Below are 17,770 nucleotides of genomic sequence, written 5' to 3'. Positions count from 1 at the left end.
TCCTGTTAACAGCATTTGTGTAGCTAAACAAACTTAGCGAATTTCAACACTATCATTGCAAAGACATCTCCATCACCTCTTTACTTGCAATTAAGAAGGAACATACCCGAGGTCTGTCTGGTGTCTGCCTAGTTTGCTGCGAACACACATGAAAAGAAAGGGAACAGCAACCAAAATATGTGATGCAATCCACATTAGGGGCTCAGCAGCAATAGTGGTGTGTTAGTAGTACATTAAAATTAACGCAATTTCGCATTGCTCGTACTCTGTTAACATGCTCAATGGTAGTGATCGACAAACGGGTGCCAGTGAACACAGCCTACTTAACTGCACTGTGTAAACACAAGCATAGCCATATTTCATTTAACAGAACATATTAGCTAATCCACAAACATAGAATCCTTTATGAAATAATGCGTTACTGGAGCCGTGCGCGCTGGTAGAAACTCTGGCAGCGACACCTTGTGGCATTTTGTCCAGTTGCATATTTGAGGGGCTTTCTGTGGTATGCGAGTGACCTTGTTGAATAAAAATAGATGACTGGATATTAACGATTACTTTGCTACGGACACGAATTCATCAGTCAAAACAGACTATGGTAGGTCACTGCAAGAATAGCTGTTTCTTCCTGGTTTATCAACAAACCACAACATGGTGCCACCAACGGTTGCGTAAAGTGTCCAGTAAGGCGGTATTTCACAAAGGGTAATTTGTTTTCTGGGCAAGCTAAAACTCCAATTTAACCAATACATGCTTAACTTCTCAAGAAACATCTCCACCGAGGCTAACATTTCCTAAAAATAATAGGATAATAATAGGTAACGCTCAGCCGTTTCTCACATGCCTCCATATTTCAAAGCTAGATGCAGCAGGTTTGACAGCATTGTAGAATGTATTTTGCACCACCTCGTTCTCCAATACATGTGCTTCTGTTCAGCAGCTGCCCAAAATCCCACCTACACTCCTAAATGCAATAGGGTGCGAAATTGGGCAAGTTGGTTCAAGTTCATTATGATGTCGGCACAAAGCGGGTGGCAACACGGAGATGCCCAGGACAAGCGCTTATTCCGTCCGCTTCCTTTTCTGTGTGTTGCCGTCCCATTTCTCACTGCCTCCCAAATGGGTGTTGCTTTTGGCAACTGCTTCTACTGAACAGTAACAGGTCTGGGTGCAAGACACGCTATGTAATATCTAAACTTATGTAAACATTTTGACAAAGACATTGGCCTGTCTTCAATAAGATTACATGCACTGCATAAACTTGAACATTTTGACGAAGACATTGGCCTGTCTTCAATAAGATTACATGCACTGCATAAACTTGGCATTCACTCAACAAAAACACCACTGACTGCCACAAAATTTGGAGGAAAAGAAAAACTGATCACTGCCTAGGGGGATCATGGGTCTTGCCAGGCTGTTGATTCCACGTTTTACCAATAATCCCTTCTGGGGAGCTCTCTGGGAAAGTAAATGCAATTGAAATGACACGCACATAAAACTGACACACAATGGCAAGGTTTCACATGCCACAACACAGGAGCACGCACTCCTAGTCAGGTGCAGTAATGACATTGAAGCACTGCACATTGCCGTACATTGTGCCAAGGTAATACAGACTTGTTTAAATAAGTCATGCAATCAGATTTGAATGCTGCATTGTGTTCTTGTCTGTCACTGACAACATATTTACCGATTAACTGCTTCTGAAAAAGCATTTCCTTCACTTTACTTGAACCAACTTAGATTTTCCCACTGCAATTCTACATTTATCATGGTTTACGTTTCTGTGCTGCAATAAGCAGCGTACACACTTGTAAAAGGATAGCAACCTTTGCATTCAGGTGCACATCACGCAGCAAGGAACACTAAAAGAAACTCCTAAATGATGGTATTACTGCTCAACCCCATCTCCAAAGAAACCTGTGACAAGTAGTACATTTAGAAGCAGCATGCACAATGAAAATGTTTGTGGAATACACACCCACTTTATTAACAATAATTTACCCTTAGAGACAATACACAACAGCACAAACCTTATGACAGCAAAGACTGACCAAAAACGGATTGTTTTTAGGTCACAATGACTTAGTGACTGACATTGCAGGTTTAAACAAACATTCTTGAGTTTTACAAGCCAAAATCCCTATCACATTATGAGGCATGCCATAGTGAGGGACTTCAAATTTTAACCATCACAGATTCATTAATGTGCACGAAATACACGGTACAAGAGTGCTCTTGCATTCAGCCCCCGTTGAAATGCAGCTGCTGAGGCCGGGCATCAAACCCACGACCTTATGCTTAGCAGCCCGAAGCCGTAAGCACTACGGCATGTTACTATGTACAGTCGAACTCGACTATATGGAACCCGTTTACATCGAATTATCCTGTCTTCAAACAATTTCTGAACACTGTAGAGTTACAATGAGTATATATAGCTACAGTTATGCTTATGTTGAACAAAAATAGCAGCGACTCCAGATATATAGAATGTCAAGCGGCGCCAAAGTGCTGCCAGAAGCTGGCTTTCCCTCACGGCAGTGGGGAAACCCACCGACATCCCAGAGGTGGTTTAGTCCGGCAGTGCGGCTCCACCAACCCGCTCTCCCTTCCGTAGCTGCGCCGTGTCGGATGAGTTGGCGACACCTGCCTGCAAAAAATGATCCTGGTCCGCCCGCAGCGCTTGCTCAGACAGCCAATCAGAGACTCTTGTGCCTTCGTCGTGCAAGATGATGCAAGCCAGAGTTAGCTCACTGCTTTTCTAGTTGTGTTTTCACTTTATGGGCCTTCTCCCACAGTGTTGGCGTGATGGCTAGCGCGAAGCGCACTGAATTTGCCTTTCGCCATGAAGCTTGAAATCGTAAATCGAGTCGAATGTGGCAAGAAGTTGGATGTCGCCACAGCGTACAAAATTCCACCTGTAATCTCAGCACGATATTGAAAAATAAGGGGGAAATTAGATCTAAAGTGGACAAATGACCTGGTGCCCGTAATGCACGATGCACACGCACGGCCGTGATGTCGAGGTGGACATGTACAAGTGGTTAAACCAAAACTGCTTCAGAGGTGCCAGTTTCTGCGTGCCCTCTGATGACTGAAAATGCTTATGAGTGTGACGAAGCCATTGCCTGTGTCGCCGAATTATGGTGCGAGCTGTCACAATTTTCAGAAGCTGTTGACGGATCAACGGTCGAGTTTCGGAGTGCGGATGGTGGTGTCGCGACCACGGGAGAGCCCGAAAACGAAGGCTACAATGCTGACATTGTACCGAACACAAGTGAAAGCGGGCATAATGAGGAAAACAATGACAATTTTTTGCCCAAATCCTACGAGGCGATTGACGCACTCATAGTAGGGTGCTTCAGCGCGATTGTGGAAGGTTGCGGCTTCAGCTGCTCCAACTCTTAAGACAATGTGGAGAAGTGCGTGCTGCCGCAGGCAGTGAAATTGCCGAAGCGGAAGATACAGGACTACAGTAAAACCTCGTTAAACCGTACCCGCTTAAACAGTAGTTTCGGTTTAAAAGTAGTAAAGTCAATTCCCCGACTCGGCGGCCATTGAACATAATGTATTTAGTATCCGCATAAACCGTACCAGCTTACTGCGTACGCATCGGTTAAAACGTAGTGTTTCCACTTTTCGTCGCGCAAACACGGCGGTGCATCGTCTCCACCGGGCGGTCCGGCAGAACAACAAGCCTCAGAGATCGGTACAATGGCCTCCAAGCGCCCTGTGCGTTTGCACGTGAAGCCGCATCAACATCAACATCATTTCGACGCCGTGCCAGAGAGCGAGAGAGCGTTATGGCGTCGTGCAAGCGAGGACTCGCGTCATGCCGAAGCTCGGATAAAAAAGACGCCGGGTGCTCAGCATAGAAGAAAAATTAGACATCGTCCGTGCTATCGAACGTGACACGAAGTCGGCGCTGGCCCGCGACATGGATCTGCTGTTGACTACAGTGTGTGGCATTTGGAATGCGAAGTTGCTCGGCAGCGCTGCTGCGACCGCGAAGAGATGTCGGCTACGAGGTTCGACTTTTCGCCATCGTTGCCTCTGTTGTTGCCGAAGTGTCGACTAGCGACAGTGATGAGGACGACATGGAAAGCGACAGCACGGGCGATTCAGGCCCGACAGTGGCAGAAGCTGTGCGTTACGTCAGCCTCGTGAATGCAATCGTCGCAACGAGAACAGGGGCGCGATAACCTAACTATTCCAAACGAAAAGTTTTCCGAACTCCGGCACCCGGCTATGAAAAAGGCGCCCCGGAACTTATGCAGCACTAGTGCGGGCATGCACAGAGAATACGTAACGCCAACGAGGAATCTGCCGTGCGAGTGTTTGCCGAGAGGAGGGGGGCTGGCTGAGAAGCTGGCACGCAGCTTGAGTAAGTTTGAGGCTGCTGTCGTCGTGCTAGGCCGCCGCGGCATCAAACGAAAATAACACTTATGTCGCGCGAAGTGAATAAATACTGCATGTTTTTTTCCCTTTCATCGCACTCTCTCTGAGTTCCGTTTTCTACAGGTAAGTGGGCGATGTCATGCTATTTCGGTTGAACAGTACTACCGTTTAGTACGTACTTTTTCCGAGCTCCGGCCGACCACGGTTTAACGAGGTTTCACTGTATTTCATGGAAAACTAAGCTAGTTTCATCAATCAAGTACTTTTATAAATGGTACATGTTTTTATGACATGCAATTCTTGAGCAGGCTTATATCAAATTAAGCCCTATATCAATTTATAGGCTTTTCTTGCAAATTCCACATAACCGGGTTCGACTGTATAACTTATGGCTACTTGCACTGTGCAAGAAGGTGGACCAGCTACCATGACAATTCAATTTTTGTATGCACATTTGCTTTGCAATTTTTTTCAAATGGAGCTTACTTTTCGTAAACCAGGATGCAACAGAACTCATAAAATTGCAGAACAAACCCAAATTCGTAAACTGGCAAAAACTGGTAAACTTTCTTGAACTTTTCATAAAGTTCAGGAAAGTTAGCAGGTATGTAGTTTGTAGCAGTTATTGGGCACAATAAGGAGTTGTTCCCAAATATGTTCAGAACATAATTGTTCCCAAACAGGCTGTCAAGACACCATCGTAACCAGTGGACAAACTATGTTTTACTCCACATTGAAAGCATTCAGTGAACAAACTACATTTGATAACCTCTGACCATCGAACACCACAAAAAGCATACAGGATAAACTGGCTCAACTGGCCTATTGGGCTTGGTGGCCAGATGTACAAACAAATCTTTACTAAGCTTAGCCAGTTGCCACAGTTGCACAAATATTTTGGGAGTTATTTCCGAAATTTGTGGCCTCAGAAAGCCATGTTACATTCGGGTTCACGACATGAACGTAATGGCTCCCCGGTTATCTTTCCCAGCCCTTCAAACCGCACTGAGCTAAATAAGCCACTAAGAAACAGTGCGATTGCTACAGAATGCGGAGCCCTCCTGCGCATGCGGCCGATGGCCCTACACATCCGCCAGATTGTGCCGCCGTGGCTAGGCGCGGCTTTGCTTGCCATGCATCATCTCTGCCGCACTTCGCACTGCACAAGAGCAGCAAGCCGGGAGCTGCAACCATGCATTTGGCACAGCCTTCTTATTTAGAACGCTGTTAGTGCCTTGAGCAAGATGATTAGTGCTGTTGTGCAGGCGCATCAAGTGAGCCGTCTTTAAAGTTGTGTGGTGAATCACAGCGCAATCCATAAAAGGTCTTGCCCTGTTCAATTACGTCACAGGCACTTGTGAAGTGCTGCCTATCAAATAACCTTCGTGGGTGGTGTCACGGAGGATGCAGAGTTTTTTGCTGACGGTGACTTTTCACTTTACTTTGCGATGGCAGTTTGCAGTAACAATGAATACAGCTTTGTGGGCGTTACTTTGGGTTATTATGCAAGAAACTTCTTTTAGATTGAAATTGTATGAGACCACATTTATTCGTAGTCACATGACTTACATGCAAATACAGTATCTTAAGCATTGTATGTGATTTTACCACAACGAGCTTTAAGAACTGCAGAAATGCCATTTTTATGCGAGTAAAGCCTTAAGGACCCCTTACCAAACCTAAAGTATAGTTTAGAAAATTAACAAAAAGCTCAATGCACAAACAAGTGATTGCATAAAAACAGCGAGAGTTAAGAGAGAACAAGGATTGGAAAAGAAGTGCTCGCCCTGGAGAAGTATTCTCAGTCATTCACTTTTGAGGATACAATAAACACTAGAAAATTGTAGAGTGAAACCTCACAGCAGGTTGCAAGGAGGTCTCCAGATTAGGTTTGGCCATCTGGGATTCTTTGCACCGAGAAGCAGTATTAAAATGTGGCAGCCTATAATCTAATCCACAATTTACATGACCAGCGCAGTATACGTTGGCGACTGGACTGTGGCATTAACATTCCTGGCATTGTGCTAAGGCAGTATTGTTGGCACTGGGCCAGCAATGCTGTCACCTACTTCACTTACACACCCGTTACTGGGCTTCCAAAATCTCACCAAGTGATTGTATCCCCGAGAGTGAAAGACCGAAAACACCACCTTTGTGCACTTTTCTTTTTTAGTACCATGATTTCTCATTTCTTGATAAACTAAGCCAAGAAGTGGTTTTGCCATGACTGAAAACGGCAAGTGCACATGAAAAGACAAAAGTGGACTCCAGCAGCCCTCTCACCTTGCCAGCTGATGGCCGGAAGGAGGGCCCACGGGCCCACTCCACCACCACGCTCTGGCCCCGGATCTCCCGGCCGTTCTCGTACTTGACTGCGTCCTGCGGTGGGCCCAGCGCGCCCTTTCGGTCAGCGCCACTCGCCTCTATCACACACACACCGTAGAAGAGGGGCCCAGTCATCATCGCTGCTGGGCAGTGCTTGCCCCCCTCCCCCATCACGCCCACTCTGCTCCCGGCTGCCACCGAAAAGACCCCCGTGGAAATGTCACACGCATGTTGCATGCCAAATGCTTGGGTGAACATGCCACAGCCTCTCCTTTGCAAGCAGCTGCAGCAGGGCGTGCAAGCACAACGTACAACAGGGAGAACATTCAACACCTTTTATCAACAGTATCTGCACCACCGTCCTGCTTTTCCATTCCGAGCTCTATGTCGAATGCATGAAATTCCTCTATGTTTCCTACTTGACTTTTGCATTTCTGTCTGTAAAGGCCAAGAACTCGTAACAGGCCGGGGCAATGATTGCAGGGTTTTCTGTTCCGACTTATTTTACACACTATGTGAGGAGCTTAACTCTTCAAAGCACTGAAAAGCACACAGCCATTCATCTTGACATTTGTCATCAGCAGTGCTAAGTTTTCACCTGGTCCTGGACAACGTATGAACATAATGCACATAAAAATGCCAGAACTAACCCGATGCAAGCACAACCTATGTGCACATTTAAGCCCAATGGTTCGACTGTAGCTCAAGCCATGCCATGTCAATAGAAGAGCTAGCGGTGTCATTTCCAGTCGTTTTCAGCCTCATGTGATTAGGGCTGGTTTAAATATGCTTAGCTAACGTCGTAAGTGTATAACACAGAAAATTGTCATAAATGAGCAATAATAATGCTGAATGGGAAGGAATGACTTCCCAAACAGCTGAGTTAATGGTGTATGGTGTGAAATCGGTGACAAACTCAAGCAGGATTAACCCTATGCATCCACGATAAAGCAATATCGAGGAAAATTCACCAGATGGGGGAAATACTTCTCAAGTGGGATGGTAAGCTAGTCAGCTGATCAGGAAAGAGCCAGTCAGAAGAAAGGTGCTGGGTATGGTGAATGGGAAATGCTTTCATTTTGAGCATCACTCCATGACAGGCACTGTAGACAGCATGCATGCCTGAATGCTGCATAAGACGAGTTACCGTTGACGACACATCAGCGGAATATTTGCAAGCACAGTTCTGGCATTGAATTGCTTCCATTTGTGCCCATAATGACGATGGCAATCGTCAGTGCCATCGTCACATGTGCACATCACTTGACATGTGCTCACTCCTTCTCTACCATCGCTACCAGCAGCTTATCGACAGTGGTCAAACAAGAAACGTCTCCAGAGCCAATGTTTAGAGTACCGCTATCGAAGCACTGGCTTCAGTAACGTCTCTTGTTTGAATACTTTCGATCGCTTCCAAGTAACCATCTTCTTGTGATTCTCCAAGTTGTTACACCAGCGCAAGTTTAACATAATGAAAAATGCTGTATAGAAAGGGACACCAATAAAACGAGCCCTAGCAGTCTAACCAACAAAGTGCTGTCAAATCAGAACAAAGCTTTATCTATGCAGCCTATGCACTCAAAAGAAGGATGATGTATACCTTGTCGTAGCAAGCCATGTTTTTTTTTTAATTATGCAGCTGCTGCCAAGCAGAATGACAGGTGCAGAGGAATAGGCATTTGCAAGAGATAGCAGCACAACTTGAGGGGAGACAAAGGAGGAAGCAGACCAACACCCAGAGCTCATGCAACAAGAAGCAGAGCAGGCAATGCAGGAATGGCAACTTCAATGGCAGCTGGAGCAGAGTAGGCGGGCCACTAAAGAACAAAAACATACGGGGAGGGGCCGAAGGGACGCCAGTCGCTGCCGGTTGCCGAGGGGACGGATTTGGCACCATACACACGCACACGGCGGTTGCTTAATCGCTCATTTCTCTTTTTCTTTGCAAGCAATGGGTGCGGCTCTCGTCATGTGAACGTCACAAGGTAGGCAAGCGCGCGAGGAGGAAGGGCAGTCGAGTCGTGTCCGCACACAAAGGCAACACTCTCTCTCATCATCATCATGGCCGCCGCCGGCTGCCCAGTGTCGGTAGCGCTCGGTCAGTCGGCGTGGCTCTCACGTCGGTCGGTAGGCCAGAGCCCCCCTCTGTGTCAGAGCCGGTCGGGCGGTCTGTCCACTGGAATGAGCCAGCGGCTGGAGAAGGCACACTAGCACAGACCCACATGAGAGTGCTTTCTCCCGTACGACCAACAGTGGACCAAGCTTTTACTCCGCCCCCCCCCCCCCCCCTCACCCCTATTACTATCATCGGGGGTGTGTGCTTTATTGCAGTGTGTGCTGCTGCCAAGGCGGTAGACCCAGCGTTAGACTTGAAACACAAAAATGAGGGCTAAGACTAGCCAACTTGTTTGAAAGATTGCGACATTTTATGTAGTTACGTAGCGAGCAAGAAATTATGTTTCTTTCTCTGTTGGACTGGATCGAGTCCCAATCTTAAAGGGCCCTTCACCAGGTCTGGCTATTTTGAGCTGACAAGCACATTGCATACAATGTGCGCTCACAATTGTGTCTGCTAAGAATTACATTGCTATGCGCCACAAAAAGAGCTGAAATGTCATACTAAACGCAGTTTTCCCTTCTTGTGGGCGCTGCTCTCCAAGGGGGAGGGATGACTTACATCAGCAAGTGTGCCTACGTACATCTATGTGTTGTGACATTCATCATATTGACAGTGAGAATTATTCAAGACCACATTTGTTATTTGTGTAATCTGTTGCTTCAATAGAAAAATTAAAGTTTAGAGAAATAATAGAACACAAACCAAACGTCTGTGCGCTTTTGTTTCACTTTGCACAGCAGCAAGACTGATGTACTTCCGTTTCATCCGCTTGTCCCCCCCCCCCCCCCCCTTGTGCAGTCCCGCACACGCTAAGAGCGAAACTATCTCCTTTTCTACCGCGTTCCAGTGTGCAATCATCCTCTGTGATTGCTTGCGTCTGCCTCAGTGTTCGTGTAGCACTGACCTTTACCGCTAGTCAGGTGTCCCCACGCACAGCACGCAAAGCGAGACAATCGCTACAGCTCGCACACGCGACCGTCAGTGGAAGTGTGCCGTGCAGCAAAAGAGCGAGAAGAAAAAAAAGAGGGGGGAGAAACAAAAAGGTAGGGCCTATGACGTTAAACGTCAAGCGATCCTCCGGCTCCGGTATGGGACAACGCAGGGAAGGAATTTTGCTGACGGGGCAAGTGAAGAGTGTGTCCTTGTTCGCGGTGACGCTCAACTCCTGAAATCGTGAGTTTGCGGCACTGAAATAGTTCTATATCTGCTATTAATGAACCAATTTGAAAACTTGTGGTAGAATGCTTCCAAGAGCACACGTAACAACTTCCAGCGTATAACCAAATTCGCTATATGGCCAGTTAGGGCCCCTTTAAAAGGACATTAAGGGGGGGGGGGGGGGGGGGGGGCCAATATTAAGTCAAGCTAAACTGATAGATTAGTGCCCGAGAATTTATAAAGCGCCAATATTATCACGAACAGTGTTAATAATCAAGAAACTGAGGTAATTGCAGGACTTGATTAGAGACCCCCGGGAAATTCAAGTATTTGCCTGATGATGAAAGCACTCCTCAGTTATATTCTGTCTCTAGTACTCAACCACTTGTCGCAAAAAGCATCTTTGTATTATAAGACGAAACAAAATGCTACTTGTCCAGTTCTATTAGAACTAACTGAAATTACCCTCGGCAGTTGAAAGGTTTCGTTTTAGCTAGACTCCGTGCTGCCCATGCTTTTGCATTTCAGCATCTTTATTGCGCAGTGCCGCACTGGTTGTGCTGGCTCACAAAACTCACACAAACTGCAAGTAGCAGAGAATTCAACTTCCATGTGATGTTGCGGGGATGCCCAAATGGTCTATGCCACTTGACCAAAAAGCAACTGCAGCAGCGAATCCGCCACTCTGTCTTGGCTCTGTACTGCTGTCTGTCGGGTGCTGTTTCGCTCACCAATGACAGAAAAGGGTGGTAATGGCATATGCAACGTCCCCACTCCCCGGTTGAGTGGTGGGAGGTTTGAATTTCAAAAAAGGCATTTGGACCCTTCAGACACAATTTTCTTGTAAACGAACAAATGTTGCGAGGTTTCTGGAATGGTATTAAAACAGTCCACATCTACTTAGTGTCCCTTTAAGTCGCAAGGTATTGAAAAAAAATTTCCCCCTTAACACCAAGCTGCTCGATACTGTATAACAAGCCTGTGGCCTTGAACTTCAAATGTAAGAACTCCCAAATAGTAATTCATGCCACTTATACGTGTAACTGCTTTGTAAGCTACAAGGCATCAGACGGAAAACCATACTGCCACCCCGAGGTTCTTTACCACTCGCCTAAAATATGAACACATCAGAATCTTTACATTGAGATCTGCAATTAAGCACAGCAGCTACATTTAAGGGTGCCGCAGAAAAAATATATTGTACGCATCTTGTACTTTCCATGGCTTGGGCAGCACACACTACAATAAAACATAATGGCCAGTAATGTAACTTGTACAAGTTAACAGACTTCTCCAAAAGCAATGAAATGGGCCAAATTATGCTGCTGGCTCTGGCCAGACAGCAATGCTTAAAGGTAAAATATTCTCAGCTATTTATCATCCACTGACTGGACAATGACCAGCTGGATAACTGACGAGCATTTCCAAATAGCTGTAGCACACTGCTGGACTCCTGCATTCAGTGAAGCAGCTGCTCTTCATCTGGTACTACTTTTGGCAATTCCTCAGCTATCATTTTACGGTCAGGCAATTTCACCACCATGCTCAATTGTAAAGGGGCCTTTTTTAAACTGTTTGTTGGAGGAGTCACCAGCATGCATCACTGGTTAAAAGCAGACTTTAAAAGAGGCAGTGCAACCCTTCGCTAGGGAAATTCGAGGATAGAAAGCTGAAGTTGTGCTTCACTGGAGCAATTCTCCCATTATGGGACATTGCCAGTGAACCACTAGCAGCCCAAAGAGCACCATTCCAATTCCTTCTGGAGAAGCCTCTTTCAATCTGAGAATGTGTGCCCCCCACTTTCAAATCCCACACAAACAGTAGCAACTTGGGTGTGCGCACCCAGGTGAAGTCGCACAGAGCACCCAGAAAGCCGGATGTGTCCTCCCTGTGCTCATCGTCTGTGCCGGCACAGCGGCCCTTCAAGGCTGTCCCGCTCTTATTGAAAGACTCCCCAAACCTCATGACAGCACAAGAGCGGAGGGCACCACTTACCTCGGCGTCTCGGTGGTCCTCGTAATCCACAAAGGCATAAGCCATGCCGGTGCCTGAAACAAGATCAAGCAGTGGCGTGAACAGCACAGGGCAAAAGTATTGCAGTACTGGGGCAGTAGCCTGTAACACCAGCTCTCGTAAACAAAAGTAACCAATTAAAAAGCTTTAGCGGGTCCTGTATACGCAATGGTGCTTGCATAATACCGGGCTAGTGGATGCTAGCAGTGGCATCTTATGATTCATCTAACCACAATGCTTTATAGACATATTTCCATGTTTGCAACTATGCTGCAACCGAAAATGTACACTAGCAGCAAAGTAGAATACACTCAGTAACTTCAATACATCTCCATTTTGGTTGTGCACTGCACCATTAATCCTGGCCGCTCAAGTTCACACCTGTGCCAACCCACTTGTGTTTACAGGAATACCGGACACAATATTCCAATGTGGCCCCAGTATGCTCTTCCATCACGGTAACCAAAGAGCAACACTAGATCTGCTGGCGAGGCATTCCTTCCCATATTTATTTAAATGCAAAAGAGCAACTATTACCTCTGAAACGACTGAATTTCATTTCCCTGAATTTTGTACTAAGACCTTAACGCTGGTATGTGACGTCGCAAATTTAAAAATGCTTTGGTTTCAATGTAGGAAGCAGTCTCAAGCAATGATAATTTGCACACCTGGTTCCTTTGGGATGCAATGCAGCATTTCATTGTCAACAAATAGACCAAACTAGATGCCGTTTAAGGTCACTGCAACCTAGTGTGCGACCTTCTGGTTTCCCAGTGCCTTCTCGTGGTAGGAGTGGCTGCTTTCATATTGTGGAAGTGCAATTTACTACTACAGTTTATCTTAACATTACTCTTTAAACACACAAATGTGAGAAATTATTTCAGCTGTATTAATAAATTGTGCTTCTACAGTACCAGAAATGCTACTGTGCAAATAGGGTCCATAGGTCAGAAAAGATGGACTACAACAAATGAAACCAAGAAGGCTTTAAAGATGTGGTTGCACTTTATCCATTAGGAGCTTGCTACTTCTATTTTAAATAGAAGAAAAGCAATTTACATATACCATGTTTAACAGAACTAAACAATGGCTCTGTAAAACCCCTCCCCCATGCACGTTTCAATTTGCGCAATCATAATAAACAACCGGATACAATTGACCTTATTGACGCGGCTTGAATTCCTTATGTAGCAAGACCGAGGGGTGGCTGATGCAGTGATCTCTTTTCTTTATGTGGAAGGCCTCTGCCATTTCACGGGTTAGCTGGTAAGTACTTTTGAAGACGCAATCTGAGTATCTTCGAAACCAGGATAACAGCTGCAATTCCTACATTAGGCAGCTAGATGTGCCGTTTCAAAACTGCAAGTTGGGCCAGTTGTTTGGGATTCATAGTAAGGTTCATTACAGTGCAATACAGGACAAAGACACAAGAAGGTATAAAACGACGACACGGTGCTGTAATGAACCTTACTATAAAGATGTGCCACCAGGTGCTTTCTTAGCCTCACGTTGACGCAACACCCAGACTGGCCTACGTAAGCCTTACCTCACTTAAGCAGGATCATACACACTATGCCCATCGCACGAACTACAAATTTTTTGGTGGGCTTATTATTGCGCTGCGATGGCTTCCTGCAGATACGCGAACAAATTGTCTGAAGCTTTTTTTTTTTTTTACCGAAAGAAGAACGTGAACCTTACACCTAGTGCCTATATGTTTTAATTTGTGTGATGTTCTATGTAGGTACAGCTATTTTATTAGTTTTACGACAATCTTACCGGGTGATCTCACTATTTTCATTGGTTTTTATTTCTTTTAAACACGCTGATTTAATGACATACTGAGGATAGCCTGCTTGTTCAAGCTTGCCGATCTGGTTGAGAAAGCTCGCTTTTATCACGTGTTGACATGATTTTTTTTAATGCGGAACCTATGCTGGTCATTATTCCTCTTTTTACAATTCTTGAATGGCCTGACCTGTGGTTAAGGGTTGTTAATCTAAGACTAATCTTTCAACCGTTTCATGTCTGCTGGTACTACCAACCAAGGTCTATTAAACCTACCTTTAACTACAGGTCAGACCATCCAAAAATTGTAAAAAGAGGAATAATGAAGACCAGCATGGGTTCCGCATTTAAAAAAATAATGTCAACACATGATGAAAATGAGCTTTCTCAACCAGACTGACAAGCTTGAACAAGCAGGCTATCTATCCTCAAACTGTCATTAAACCAGTGTGTGCTAACACTTTCAAAGAAATAAAAACCAATGAAAACAGTCAGATCACCCGGGAAGATTGCCGTAAAAATAAAAACGCCGTCGTTCCGTACCTACATAGAACACCACACGAATTAAAACATAGGCACTAGGAATAAGGTTGAGATTCTCTCAGCGAAAAAAGTTTCAGACAATTTGTTTGCATATTTGCAAGAAGCCATCGCAGTGCAATATTAAGCCCACCAAAAAATTTCCACTTTGTGCGATGGGCATAGTGTACATGATCCTGCTTAAGTGAGGTAAGGTTTGTGTAAGCCAGTCTGGGCATTGTGTCAATGTGACACCAAGAAAGCATCTGGCGCCACATATTTAATCAAGAATGACAAATCTAGCTGCCCAATGTGAGGATTGCGGCTGTTATCCTGTTTTCGAAGATACTCAGATTATCTTCAAAAGCACTAACCAGCTAAGCCGTGAAATGGCAGAGGCCTTCCACATAAAGAAAAGAGGAGATCACTGCGTCAGCCACCTCTCGGTCTTGCTACATAAGGAATTCAAGTTTCTTGATTTGTAGACTAACTTTTATCGTTGCCCGTCAAATGATCAAACCTGTGAGCCTTGACATGCATGCACAGCCGTCCTACTCCGTTTTTGTGCGCATATATCTGTTTCCTTTCAATAACATTTTTCAGTTGTTAGTAAGCGCCTCGTCCTGTTCACGCTCTTCGTTCTCGTCTTTGTGGGCTTTTAGTTTCAAGTTACTAAATTCGAAGAAGCCCTATCAAAAAAAAAAAGTGAGGGCCAACTAGATGAACAAGTATTCTGCACGTGGGTAAACACGAATGGTAAGGAAGTGCCTCAAGTCTTCCGTCTGCTTAATGCTCGGCCACAGATTGCCAAGGCAGCGCGGATTGTAAACACCATCGGAAAAAAATTGGAGTCCGCTTAAGCTCTGCCTTTAGGAGTGGAATGCGATAACCTTCGAATATCTGGCTGCTTGTCACGCTTCCCGGCAGCTTTCTTGCGGTTGCGCGGAGGCGAGCGCGATGAAGTTTCGTTGCCAGGAATCGAACGTGTCGCGCCGCTCTACGAGACAGAAACGCAGAAAAAGGGGTTTGTGTCCGAGTTTCTGCGTAACAGAAGCACGTTTTCTGGTATATTCAAATTAAACTACGACGCTATCATGTCTCGGTTGTGTTCAGGTCGTACTTAACCGTTTTTCTGACGCATTTCACTTTGAGAAATTCAATTCAGTAACGCCTCTGCGCCACGCGGAGGGCCTTCGTGGTTGTGGTTCGGGATGATTTTTCGCTACACGGGGCCCTCAACTCCATCGCGCTAATATGTTAAAATGCTAACCAGAGCCCGCACCGAACGCTGCGTAGGCGCCCGGCCAAAACACCGAACGCCCGAGACGCATAGCGAAGGATCTTCGTATACAATATGGGCGCCGGCTTTGATCATGCACACGTCGCACATCAATTCGCGCGGCGAAATGTCCGCTAGTCAATTAAAGGGCAAAGCGCTAACATCTGCGCTGTGTGCAGATAGTTCTCGAACACTACAGAACCAGACCTCAAGTTTATCAGCGACGGGCGAGAAACCTTACAAGACAACTCGATGCCGACTCGCTCAATGCGCTATGCGAAAAGACAGACACAAATCAAGCTTCAGAACAATTAAACACGGCCAGGCAAGGCAGTTGAACATTCTGCTTGGGCAGCCATCTTGGACTGCGAAGCTTTGTTCCAGTAGAGAAGCTTAACTCTGGCGCTGGCAATGCAATATGTCTCGAATATGTCTCGAAATAAAAAAAAAATAAGAGAAAACGACGCCGTTTCCTAGCGTTCAGAACACAAGAATAGTCACACTATGTAAATGCATCCCCACGAGATCAATTAGTAAGCGAACGCTGGCGGTAGAGCGCGAGACCGGGCGCTCGAACACGCGCAAGGCTTAACAAGCGGTCGCGCTACTCACCGTACTTGACGTCGCACCGAAGAAGACGGCCGTACCGTTCAAATACTTGCTCCACGTCCCTTTCTCTGGTGTCCAACGGCAAGCGGCCGATGAACAACTGTCCGCGACCAGACATTTTTGAACAGCTTTGTGCCCGGGTTCCTAACGAAACGCAGTACACGCTTACAACAACACACCGCACCCGATGCCGCCACAAATTCTACTGCCCCGTTGCCACTGTCCGCCGCCGCCAGTCGCCACTATCGCCCCTATGGCGCGCGTGCGGCCCGTGCAAATCCACCTTGCCCGTGCCACCGCTAGGCTACCACCGCTCTCCAAACCCAAACTGCCACCAGAGGTCCACAACGTAGTGCGCGGCGGCTCGCGGCTGCATCTCAGGTACGGTCCCTCGGGTCGGGACGCGCGCCCCAGATGCGTGCGTAAAATTCGAGGCTTCCGAGACGGCTGGGAGGAAAGAACGTTCCGAACGGTCACGGTCATCGCGAAGTCCAAGATAACCCAAGCCCAATGCAACCCAGGGGCTATTTTGTTGCCCCAGGCAAAGTCAATTATAACTAATGCGCTAATATAATAACTATCCACTCTTGCACCTGTGTATTATATTGAAAAATCCACGCGTCACTTTCTGAAGCATTAGTGGTAATTGCAATGGAAACGACATTACGCAGATGCAACGCACATTTCTGAGTTACGTAAAGCCAAGTTTTCGTGAAGCGCACATTTCATTGCTGCGTCACCGGAGTAAACTGGCGCGCGCGCATGTGCTCTCGAGACTCGCGCACCCGTGGTACGCAATGTGACAACTCTTATATTGTTCTGTGTTTTTTCATTTGATAATTTACCGCCTGCTGCTTAGCCATAACATGGAAATCATCGTCATTATCTCCACGTTGCGATCGTCCCATGCAAAGAGCTTGTTGGCATTTGCACGTTAGAAGCGTACGTGCTATTGTAGCCTTGGGGACTTGCTGTTTCATTTGTCAGAAGCTAGAAATGATCGAGCATGACAGGGTCCCGAATATTTCGCTACGCCTCTTCGAAAAAGAAAAGGTCTTGCGCGCACCGCTGCGCTGGTCTTGGTAAAAAAATACAGTACGATCGCATTTTGGCGTCGACTTCGTACAGTATAACACTCGGCACAGTTAACTGCCTGGTTTTTGAGAAAAAGAAGTGCAAACTTGCCTGCACTGATCGGGATGCGAACTGCTGTCGCGACGGCGCGTGGATGGATGGAAGGTAGGAGCGTCCCCTTTGAAACGGGGTGATGGCAGTTGCCACCATGCTCAGCTTTTTATTTTGCCTTTTATTTTTGTTTACCTGTGTTGTGTGTTATTAAAATTCGCGATTTTCTTTAAATACGTCTTCCTACCCTTTTAACCTTATGTCACCTCTCTGCTTTTGAGCCACCAATCCTCCAATCGCCTTTTGCTAATTTCCACCGCATATATATTTACATGACTATTGTTATCTCTGAACCCTAGGGCCTCAGGAAGCGTGACTGTGGCCGCATCGACATCGGAATTGATACCATCACATTTTAGTATGACGTGTTCCAT

At 46.1% G+C, this 17,770-nt stretch overlaps 1 protein-coding gene across 4 annotated transcripts in view; it reads right to left on the bottom strand.

Moving 5' to 3' along the window:
* Positions 1-16,463, bottom strand: part of LOC126530566 (uncharacterized) — a 35,617-nt gene extending 19,154 nt beyond the window's left edge. For 2 of the 4 annotated variants that reach the window (XM_072288004.1, XM_072288002.1), the window contains exons 1-2: positions 6,685-8,556; positions 107-136 (exon numbers count right to left, since the gene is read on the bottom strand). In XM_072288004.1, coding sequence (XP_072144105.1) covers positions 107-136; positions 6,685-6,984 — 330 coding nt within the window. In that variant the 5' untranslated portion in view covers positions 6,985-8,556. Of the gene's footprint in view, positions 1-106; positions 137-6,684; positions 8,557-11,998; positions 12,052-16,214 lie in introns of those variants that run through there. The other 2 variants (XM_050177831.3, XM_072288003.1) reach the window with 2 other exon arrangements.
* Positions 16,464-17,770: the final 1,307 nt, after the last annotated feature.

This window comes from Dermacentor andersoni, chromosome 4, assembly GCF_023375885.2.
Source record: "Dermacentor andersoni chromosome 4, qqDerAnde1_hic_scaffold, whole genome shotgun sequence".
In the NCBI taxonomy this organism is placed as follows: Eukaryota; Metazoa; Arthropoda; class Arachnida; order Ixodida; family Ixodidae; genus Dermacentor; species Dermacentor andersoni.
The sequence above is the reverse complement of the archived record's forward strand: the minus strand, read 5'-3'. Positions and strand labels throughout refer to the sequence as shown.